Here is a 12,008-nt window from a genome sequence, read left to right as displayed (position 1 = left end):
TAACAGGCATATCGGTCTAAATGCAGGAGGGGAACCCTCCGGTCTTCCGCCCTTGGGAATCAGCACTAACCGTGCTGATTCCTATTCCTCGGGGAATTTCCCCTCTCTGAGGCAGTTATTAAATAACTGCCTCATGAACCCAGACAGGTGGGCCTCGACCAGACCCCAGATCCGGCCGGGTATTCCATCAGGACCAGGGGCTTTATTTCCCCTGGCCCTCAGTCTCTTGAATATCCCGGCCATCTCTCGTTGCGTGACCTCCAACTCCTGGTCCCACCTGATAGGCTCCTCCGGGATTGGAGGAGCCCGGGTTGTGGGGAACAACTTATCTATCGTTTCCTCCAGGAGCTGGGGGTCCATACTTTCCGTCGCGGGGGGCGCCCACGGTTTTAACTTGTTCATGACAAGTTTATATGGGCGCCCCCAGGGGTCTGCGTTGAGGGCGAACAGCTGCTCGCCCCACGCTTTGGTCTTGGCCTTCCTGATGGCCGCGCTGAGAGATTTCCTCGCTTCTCGGTATCTCTCCAGCGCGTCTGCCGTCTCCTCTTCGTTGCCGCGCCTCCTCCTCTCTCTCATGAAGCGGCGCCTTGCATGGACGGAGGTCTTGCGGAGTTCCGCTATCTCCTCCGTCCACCAATACGCCGCACGGTGCGACAACGATCTGGCATGGCGAAATCACACGCGTCTGCCATTATGCCCCGGAGCCAGCTCACCTGTCCCGGCACATCCTCCTCTGGTACCTGGATGCCAGGCCAGATGGCTGAGGAGACGGCTGCCATCAGTCTGTCTGGGTCCATCTTCTTCAGGGCCCATCTCTTGGGGCGGGTGTTCTCTCCACCGTTTCCGCGGCTGAGCACCCGCTGGCGGGTCACCTCTACATCATATTCGATGTAGAGGTGGTCGGACAAGGTCTCCTGTTCCGACACTCGCCAGTTTTTTATTTTGTCAGCCACAGAGGGCGTGGACCATGTTAGGTCCACGATTGATTCCCCCTGCGGCCGAACAAGGGTGCTCCTCGATCCTGTGTTGATAAGACACAGGTCGAGTGCCGCGGCCCAAGTCTCTAGGACCCTGCCTCTCTGGTTCGTGGCACGGGAACCCCAACGCGTTGACTTCGCGTTGTAGTCCCCGGCCAGGATCACTGGACGAGGGAGCTTCCCGCGAACGTACTCCGTTATTTCGTCCAGCGCTCCCTCGTACCTGGCAGAGTCCCAGCTGGGTGGGATATACACCCCCACCACTGTGATGGGCCCCCAATCCGCCGCCACGAACGCGTCTCCCTCCCCTGCCTTGCTGCAGGGGGGGCGACCCTCCTCATGTTTCCAGTGAATCGCGACCGAGCCAGTTGCGTTTAGCGCCCAGCAGGGATGGCCAGAGGGCACCCCCGGGACGTATGGCTCGGCCGCGATTCCCATGCCGCAACCACGCTCGCTAAGGGTTTGGACAAATAAGTCTTGTGCCCTACGAGCGTGGTTGAGGTTGGCCTGGAGGACTCTGCAGGACATCTTAGTTGATGGTCCTGGTGTCCTCCTCAACCTCCATACTTATTGGAGCGTCTGGTTGTTGCTCCTTTGCTTCTGAGGGCTTGACTATCTTGGGGCCATCCGCCCGGGAGGTATCCTCCTTGGGCGAATTCCCCTTCTTCTTCAGTGATGGAGGGGACACCTTGTTGCACCTCTGTTTCGGCGGGGTGCATTTAGTACTGCCCACCCTGTGGTCCGCCCGTAGACCGAAGTCCGCGCAGATGGGGCATTTAACTTGACCTCTGCAATCCCGTGCCAAATGTCCAGGGGCTCCGCAGTTGTAACACAGGTTACGTCTGTCGGCCTGGCTTTGGCATTGCCCCTGGACATGTCCCTTACCGAGGCACCGGTGACACTGCAGGGGCCTCGCGTCCAATAACTGAACCCCCGCTCGGACCCACCCCAGGGTGAGCTTTCCCTCCTTTGCCACACTGTTGGCAGCAGTCAGGGGGCATTGGACCCATGCTGTCCCCATTGCCCCTCTCTGGAACTTGATGTTCCCAACCTTTACTTCTGAGGGGTCGCATCCCCCCACTCTGGCCACCTCGGAGCGAATTTCGTCCGCGAGGTGACCGAGTCGTCGACCCCTCTGATCCGCAGCTCTCCTTTTTGCACCGGCCGAGAGATCCTCACGCCCTCTATATTGGACAGGACATCCCTCAGCCGGCGCGCGAATGTGTCGGCCTTCTCCGCCCGTCTCTCTCCTGATACTTCGTATTTGAGGCCACCAGTAACCGCTCTGGTGGCCCTCATCTCGGAGATCCCAATCTCCGAGACATTAATCTTGGATCTCGCGAGATCCACAACCTCCTTGTACTTACCCTCCGGGCAGATAAGGACGACCGCCGCCGTCCTTTGTATCCTCCTCTTCCCCTTCTTCTTTGCCGCCTTCTCAGCGCTCCCCTTCTGCCCTCCACTGCTGGAGGGGGGAGACTTTGGCGGCTTTCACTCCCGCCTGTTGGAGGTCTTTGTGGGTGCCGGATGTTCGGGCTTCCTTGTCGCTGTCGCTTTCCTTTTTCCCTTCCTCCCCACCTCCGTCACCCAGGTTTCGTCCTGGGTGTCGGCTTGCGGCGGAGATGGGGAACCGGTATGGACAGCTGTGTCCACAGGTTTGGGATTTCGGGGGGCACGCGTGGTGTCCTTCCTGGATGGAGGGGGGTTGCTCGGGGATTTCCCCTTGCTGACCCCCTCCTTTTTCTGGGAGTACTTCGCGCTCTTCCCTTCCACGGCGCTGGTGCCGGGGCTTGGTCCTTTAGGGCCTTGCCCAACGGTAACTTTCGCCGCCCTGGGGGGAGTGATACGTCTGATGTCGTCCCCGACCTTTCCTTGGGGCCTGGTGGCGGGTTTCTTCGCATTAACCCCTTTCAGGGTTTTTAGGGTGTTGCCCGCCCCGGTCAGTCCTGCCTGCGGGGGGAGGGTCTGTTCTTAGACCTAAGTCCCTGGACAAATTCCTCCCTAATCTGCAGGAGGTTTTGTATGCCTTCCGACATTTCGTCGTAGGCATCTTTGTCCTCGCCTTTCTCTATTCCTTGGGGGTATTCTTTCCCCAAGGCCTTTTTTACCCCTTTAATCGGGGGTCTCTGTGGGAGCGGCTGGGCCTGCGTGATCGGGAGGTCGATCTCCATGGGGTTCGGTCCTCTCGGAGGCTGTGGCTCACTCTTACCAGCGTCCGCGCCTTTATCTCTGGTTGGAGCAATGTTGCCCCAACCGGTGCAGCCGCAGTCCTTGTCGGCTCCTGCCTTGGTCTTCACCCTGGCATGAGCCGCCTCCCTCTGCAGCCTGGAATTTTCAGCCTGCAGAGCTTTTATCTTTTTGCGGAGGGTTTCCGCCTCCCCTTCCTCATTTTCCCTCGCCACGGGCTGCGCCTTAACGGCCAGTGGAGTGACGGCGGCCTCTAGGAAGCAAGCCGCTTCCTTTAACTGCTTCTGGACCGAGCCCTTCAAATTTTTGGACATGAGAGCCGCCTTCTTGACCGCGAGCACCTTCTCCATGCTCGCGGCCGAAATGTCGAGTGTTGGAGCGTTCCTAATGCGCTCCATTTTCTCCTCTACCATCTCTCCCATCTCTCCCATCTTCGCCTCCGCGGCCGTGCTGCGGAGAGGCTTGCCGAGGTCGAGCATTTCCGCCTCGTGTTCCTCCTCCCTCCTTTTTACCTCTTCGGCCTTTTTGGCCTGGAGGGTGTAATATGCGCCTGTTGAGGCAGGGCGCCACCTCTTCCTCTTCTTGGGATTGGGCTCGTCGAGGGTGTACATAATATCGACCTCCTCGTCTGTCGATGTTACCGTCCCTGCCTGGCTGGCCGATGTCGCCTGTGTTCCCGCTCACGGAGAACAGCGGACGATCGCCTTTATCAGGCCTTCCTGCGCTGGGCGGACGACTCGTCGTCCCTTGCTTCGAGCGGCTCAGGCGTTCCACCTTCACCGAAACCCTCTTCATCCCAGTGACTTTGGGCTTTGATGACACCAGCCCTGGTCGAGCACAGAATGTCATTACTCCCTCCTCCTTCCCAACGGCGTTTATCGCCGTCTCGTCTACCTCCTGTCTTACGTCGTGTGTGCTTAAGATCTCCATTTCGTTTAATCCCACTATTCCGCTGCGGCTCCGTCCCCCAGGGTATACCCCCACCGACCAAGGGGTGCCCCGAAACATGACCAGCCACACCCCAAGGCCGGGCCCCAAGTTCCCCCGGGGAGGGGACATACGCCATAGGCCGGGGGGATACCACACTCCGGCCAGGCCCCGAGCCCCTTACTCCCCCATGTGGGTTTTGACTCCCCCATGGGGTTTCAGGGGTCCCACACCTCCGACTGTGTGGGTACCGCAACGAGTGGCGCCACCCGGGGAGCCCCACGGACGCTTTGGTCAGGGTCGCCGCTCCCCGGCCCTGCCCTACACGCCGTGGCGACCAGCCGTCCCCCCGCCGGTTACATCACTTCCGGCGAAAGGGAGACACCTCTCCCGGCCGGCCGGTTCGGAAGGGGAGACGGTTCCGACCGGCCAGGAGTACGTACTCTCGCCGCTGGGCCCCGCCTCGGAAACGACCGAGCGGCCCCAGCGGCAGACCCGCGTGGCACCCTCCGGGCGATGCCCCCTCGGTAACCCCTCCGGGCAAAGCCCCTCGGGTAACCACGCGTGGCCTTCGCCGCCGCCACCGGCCAGAGTCCGGAATAAGTCCGGGTGGCCCGGGTGCGGCCCGCCACAGGGACGCTGGGACGAGGGCGAGCGCTCCACCAGCACCCTGTGGCTCCTCTCTCGTCGCCGGGCCCCGCCTCGGAAACGTCCGAGCGGCCCCGGCGACTGACCGCCGTGACTCCCTCCGGGCATTGCCCCTCGGGTAGTCACGGCGGGTCACCCACCCCGCGGCCCCCGCCGCACAGAAACCCCACCCCGGAACCCCAGGGGGAACACCCCCGGGAGAAACCCCCGAAAATACTCCCCCACCCCCAGACCACAAAGCAGAATCCCCGGCGGCCAAGGGCGCAAGACTGCATGGTGGGAGGACAAGCGCCGAGGCGCCATGCAACGTCCTCTCCTAACGGTGCCATGCCACCGGGCGTTTGAATTCCGGGTCACCATCCCTTACCACCTACGAGCCGAAGCTCTAACGGGGAAGTAGGCCCCGTATAATGACCTAAACCTAAGGTCGAAACGTTATGAATTTTATCCAATAAATGAATTCAAATTAATCCAGTTTTTGGTCGTCAATACAAATCTCCTTCTATATTCTTTACGACTGGCGAATTTTTAAAAAATATATATATTATTATTTTTTAAAAAATATATATTAATATTAATATGTAAGATGTGTGGAAGAATATATTAATATTATTTAACTTAGTTACATTTTAGACTCTTAACTTTTAACTTAATTTAGTTATATTTTATCGGTAACTATTAACTTTTAATTGGGGCCATGATTCTCGAACTCACGTGAATTTGTTTGCATACGAAACGGACCATATATTCCGTGTAGTGTGATTAGTTGTATGCTTCTAGCATAGACCTATATAAAGACTGCGCGCTCTAATGGACGAGCTGATGACAAGACCTGAAGGACAGAAATAGTCAGTCCGGTATGCTTTCTCTCTCGCACATGTAAAGAGAAGAGGAAAGATGTGCGTGCGCGCACATGTAGGGGAGATACGAGCGATAGCTTCGAAATTACCGATATAAATGTCGCGGGCCTGGTTCGACTCTTATCAGAGGCAACATTTTTATTTAAATAAAATTTAGAAAATAAAATAATATAAAAATAAACATTGAAATCTTATTATAATTTTTTTTGTAAACATTTATTCGAAAAAAATAATATTCACTATAAGATGCAGAATCTCCAAATTGTTTGTAATAAAAATCTTTCTCTTCGAAATGTCTACTACATATTACGCCTCGTTTACTCACTTCTCGTCCTATGTTTTTAATCCAATTCGCTCTTGATGTTTCGTTTTTAGGAATACTAAAAAAGAAATTAATTATAATTTAAATATTATATTACTTTATATTATATTACTTTAATAGTTATAAAGGGTGTCCCAGAATTCGCGGACACGGAATGCACAGCGTGATTCTCCGTGCCAAAAGAAACAACTTTTTCCTCTGACAAAATTGTGTCTGAACACTATTTTTTAAATGAGAGCAACTTAAAGCTAACGAATAAGCGTTCCAGATTATGCATGATTCAAGTGCGGCGCACCACGACATGTGTGAACGTGTATGCTATTTTACTAAAAATTTTACAAGAACTATTATTAAGTAAGTTATTCAAGATAGCGACATTTAAATATCATACATAATTCTTATAAAAGCTTTAGTGAAATAAAATAGCATACACGTTCACGCGTCACGCATGCCGTGTGCGCGCCGCTCCTGATTCATGCGTAATCAGGAGTGCTTATTCGTTAGGTTTAAGTTGCTCTCATTTAAAAAATAGTGTTCAGACGCAATTTCGTCAGAGGAAAAAGTTGTTTCTTTTGGCACGGAAAATCACGCTGTGCATTCCGTGTCCGCGAATTCTGAGACACCTGTATATTATTTTAATAATTAATTAATAATATAATACATTATAATAAATAATATAAATTAATTTTTACAAATATTGAAGAACTAACATAACCTGCAACTAACATTAACTCAAGTAAACTCAACTTAATCTCACCAATATAATTTTTCAAATTACTTACGGATGAAAAGAAACATCTATACAATAGTTCCTTACTCTGTTTTGCATAAGCAACAATATTCAACCTTTTTTTTGTATATACGCGTTGGGCCATGTTATAACTGACAGGCGCGAACTGTCAAAACAGTCGGAGAGCCTCCCCCTCCAATGCGTTCATCAAATTTCCCACCAACTAACATATTAGAAAGAGACAGCATTTCGGACACTGTTGGTCTCTTTTTCTAATGTAGTATTCAGCTCCTCTTACGGAATGCGCAGTCTATTATATAAGTCTATGGCTTGTAGAAGAATTCGACCAATCACAAAGCTCAGAATGGCCCATTTCGTATGCGCTAGTCGCAGCACTAGTCGATCTGGCTCCCTCTTTACGTTACGGTTACGATTACATGTTTCTAAATAAAATGTATAAGTATAATAAAGTGATGTTTGTTATTTCCGTTATTTGTAAGACTGTGAAACTCTGAAATCATGAAATAAAACAAATTTAATTTTTAACTTTTTAATTAATTGTTATTATTAACTTAACTTTTAATTCAATTAATTTCATTAGGGGTTAACTTGTGTATCTTAAGTTAAATTTTCAAGGCTGTTAAACTTTAACTTAACTTAGTTAAAAAAAATTAACTTACGCAATCCTATACAGATGTATCATCAATAAATGATAAAAATCTGTCAATATCTGACGAACATAAAAAACTATTAGGGATATATTAAACGAAGTAGGTACAGTCGAAACAAATATACATCGTTGGATTGAGTCAATATATAATGATTGTGTTTCTCAAACAAATAAATTAAAAGAAATATTTACAATATTAATGGACTTTATTGCATAGATTTTGCAAAAAAGTTTAAAGTTTTATTAAAATACTTTCCACTATATAGCGAAATTATGCATGAAATATTCGGTTACGGCTCTATTAATGCAACGTCGGCGGCAGTAAAATCAGAATTTAATGACTTAAAAAGTCGTACATTAAGAGATGTGACTCTTCCTATGAGAGCCGATAAGTTTGTCAGTAAACATATTTCTTGTTTATCAGGCAAAATTAAATTGGCAACGGTGGGGAAGTTAAAAAAAGAGTTTATAAACGTGGAGTTTATAAACGATGACAAAATTGAAATTAATAAAAATAATAACTTACTTGCATCCACTGATACTCCCGATTATGATTCTATAGACGATTATGACAATTCAACAGAATTAATAGAGTTACAAGCCGTACAAAATTGGCGTAACAAAAACACAAAGAAGAAAGCTGTTTGTTGCTATGCTGATGCATGCCCCAATTTTGATGAAACTAGCGTTAAACACGTAACGTTGCCTGCAATACCAAATGCAAATTACTGCAAAAATGTAAAAAATGGAAAAGTTACATTAATAGTAACAAATACTTGTGGTTTTGACAGTTTATGTTATAGTATCTATAAATGGTAAATAACGAAACATATAATAATGCATTATTAGAAACATCTTCAAACATTATATCATGAGCTAAAATATTTACAAAAGAAGGATTAAATGCACATTTTTTTAGAGAACGCGCTAAAGTATTGTGTGATTTAAGTCAATTAAAGCCAGATATTAAACAAAATTCTATAATAAAAGTAAGCGCTATTTCTAACATATCTAATCTCACAGCTTGGGTGCTCGAATGTTCCAAGCTATATCGAAATGAATACGTGTGACACATGCAATCATGTAATAATACGTAGAAATGTTCTATACATTAATATCAATTATATTATTATACGCAAAAAAGGAATGCGATTTCTACAAGAAGCATTAAATGAAGGACTTAACATATACCGAATATGTTACGGAAAGTCTCAACAATCAAATACGGACCGCATTTAGTTATGAAAACTGAATGTGGTGATTAAAAAGATCGACAATGCTATCCGAATATCCCGTAGAACTACATATAACTTGCGATAACAAGTACATCTTATGTGGTATAATTGCATGTGAAGGTAGTAATGATGTAGCGTCTATAGGTCATTACATTGCTTATATTAAAACAGGTAAGAAATGATTTTACTACAATGACAATTCGCGTAAAGGTAAATAAAAAATTATTGACGAACAAACATTGATCAAAGGCCACTTATGCATTTATACTCTATTATGAAATCATAATTAAAAAAAAAACATTTTAATATCTTTAAATATATGTATTTAACATGTATAACATACTTTTAAAAAAGGTTTTATGTTTCAAACAAATAATTACGATTTTTTATTTTTGGTGCATGTAAATATCGTATATTGATTCGCTTTGTCCAACCAAAAAAATATTTAAAAAGTTTTAAAAAATTAAAATATATATAAAAAAATGTTTTCCATAAATAAGTAAAACATAAATTAAACTTCATAAGATAACCATAAACTATGTTATATATACTTCTTTATTTAAAAAATATTTATTATAGAAATTAAATAGATAGATTAAATACTCTGATAATATAGTAATCAAGTAACTCACATGTTAAAAAAAATTAATTAATATTTTAGTTCCTATAAACTTATTAGTTATGGCTATAACGCAGTACAATACATTTACATTAATTTCATTATGTCTATTTTATTTAGTTTTGTTTCATTTATTTACATTAATAGCAAAACAAGATAAAGATTCAAATGGAGTCGACTGTATAATTTTTTAGTTTCTCTAAGCTTATTATTCATGGCTATAACGCAGTACAATATACATATTTGCATTAATTTCATTATGTCTATTTTATTTAGAGTTTTGTTTTATTTATTCACATTATTAACAAAACAAGATAGAGATTAGATTGAAGTCGACTGTATAATTTTTTAGTTTTTATAAGCTTATTACTCTTATTAGTTATGGCTAAAACCACGCAGTGCAATATTTTTGCATTAATTTCATTATGTCTATTTTATTTAGTTTTGTTTCCTTTATTTACATTTGATTGCACTCGAATGTATCCATTGCAAAATTGGTGGGACCGCGAGACAAAACACATGTTTCTGTAAATTAGCAAAGTAAAAAAATTGACTAGAGAACAAAACAGTATGAATACTGTGAATTGATGTATGTCTTTTTATTTCTATATATTCCTCTTAATTGGTATTAGTTTCAAAATTCATTTTTCAGCCACAGCACGTTATTGTGTGTGTGTGTGTGTGTCAGATTTGTATCTGAAAAATCGACGTTTAATGTACTGCAAATTTTAATGATCTGACGTCATATTGCCATTAAAAATAGTTGTGCTCGACTAGCACGATTCGGCACAAGTGGAGAAAATGTGAAAAAGTTAAATTTTTTTTCAGCCCCACCCTTTTTGAATAATCTTTTGCTAACTATCGAGGCTAGTAAGATTTCTTTTGTACGATTTTTATTCGTCTTGACTAGCACGACTCAGCACAAGTTGAAAAATCGGATTACCTGTTACGGTTTGAAAGTTATAAGATTATAAAGTTTTACATTTGAAAAATCAACATTTAAATTTTGGTTGTACTGCGAATTCTAATGGTCTGACGTCATTTTGCCATTAGAAAAAGTTGCTGTGCTCGACTAGCACAATTCGGCATAAGTGGAGAAAATGTGGAAAAGTTAAATTTTTCTTTCATTCTCACCCTTTTTAAATGATCTTTGGCTAACCATCGAGGGTAATAAGACTTCTCTTGTACGGTTTTCATTCATCTTGACTAGCACAAGTTGAGAAATTGGATTATCTGTTACGGTTTGAAAGTATTAAGACTATAAAATTTTATATTTGAAAAATTAATATAATTTTTTTTCTGAAACGAGAAGAAATACATTTATAATGTTTGCGGCACATTGTATAGTAGTTAAAGCTCTATCCAGCACAATTTTTATTTTATCGATAAAACAAAATGGCGGTGTTGGCAAAAATATTATTTTTGTGATCTATTGCTTTGTTTTTTTAATAATATTATTAATTTTTGCGGCACAATGTAGCACAAATCTAGCACAATACAGCACAATTTTTTTTAAACAAAATGGCGGTGCTAACTTTACACACATGTAAACATGTCAAATCTTGTCCAGAGACTCAATGGCCCGTATTCTGAGCTCACATTTATCTGCACATTTAAAGAGCCACATTTTGAGGCGCAGATAAATGTACTAGTAATATTACTAAAGTCGGTCATATTCTCATCGCACATTTAAAGCGCCTCTAACTTAGAGGTACATTTATGATTAGCCCCGCTAAAAAATTTTTTATATGCAATCATATATAACAATATAAAATTATATAAAAATATATAAAATTCTGTATAAGTTATGTATAATTATATATAATTTTATATGGCTTATTATATAATCATATATAATTTTATAATAATGTTGGCTGACTCTTGTGTGCTGTGTGTGTATGTATGTGTGTATGTGTGTATGTATGTATGTGTGTATGTATGTGTGTGTATGTATGTGTGTGTATGTGTGTATGTATGTGTGTATGTATGTATGTATATATGTATAATATGTATGTATGTATGTATGTATGTATGTATGTATGTATGTATGTATGTATGTATGTATGTAGGTAGGTAGGTATGTAGGTATGTATGTATGTAGGTATGTATGTATGTATGTAGGTAGATATGTATGTATGTATGTATGTATGTATGTATGTATGTATGTATGTATGTATGTATGTATGTATGTATGTATGTATGTATGTATGTATGTATGTATGTATGTATGTATGTATGTATGTATGTATGATGTATGTATGTATGCATGTAGGTATGAATGTATGTATGTAGGTATGTATGTATGTAGGTATGTAGGTATGTAGGTATGTATGTATGTATGTATGTATGTATATATGTATGTATGTATGTATGTATGTATGTATGTATGTGTGTAGCTTATGCAGAATTTTATATATTTCTATATAATTTTATATTATTATATATGAATTATATATAAAAAAATGTTACCGGAGTATGTTGTATATCATTCTTATTTTGCGCTTACAGCACTGTGATTGGCCGTCAAACAGTTTATTTTACTAACAGTTCTGCCAGCATATCATCTTGTTCACCGGAAGTAAGACAAGAATGATGACATGTTGGCAGTATTGCCAGTGAGTTTCGTGCTATGTGTGGTGGTGTTCCACGCGCCATAAGTTAAATTTGCAAACTTCACTTCGATATCTCTTTCGACGCTACTGCAATACAAAACGCAAAGTAAGTATATAAAAATTCAATAATTGCACTGAAAATATTAATATAAAAAATAAAAGTTAATTATAATTTATTATATTATGCATTAGATGTCTGAGAAATGGAGAAAACGTGAAAA

At 43.1% G+C, this 12,008-nt stretch overlaps 1 protein-coding gene across 1 annotated transcript; it reads right to left on the bottom strand.

Annotated features, from left to right (window-relative positions):
- Nucleotides 1-617: 617 nt before the first annotated feature.
- On the bottom strand, nucleotides 618-1,505 carry LOC145943214 (uncharacterized). The gene has a single exon (XM_083050694.1). It carries the CDS (start codon nucleotides 1,503-1,505, stop codon nucleotides 618-620), a length of 888 nt encoding a protein of 295 aa, XP_082906820.1.
- Nucleotides 1,506-12,008: the final 10,503 nt, after the last annotated feature.

The sequence above is a fragment of the Prenolepis imparis genome, unplaced genomic scaffold (genome assembly GCF_030444845.1).
Source record: "Prenolepis imparis isolate NDT839.2.m4 unplaced genomic scaffold, iyPreImpa1.0 SCAF_11, whole genome shotgun sequence".
NCBI lineage: Eukaryota > Metazoa > Arthropoda > Insecta > Hymenoptera > Formicidae > Prenolepis > Prenolepis imparis.
This window is presented reverse-complemented; position numbering and strand designations above follow the sequence as displayed.

What these genes read in the sequence shown, in the direction of transcription:
- LOC145943214 (XM_083050694.1), bottom strand. Translation starts at nt 1,505, where the DNA reads ATGTCCTGCAGAGTCCTCCAGGCCAACCTCAACCACGCTCGTAGGGCA.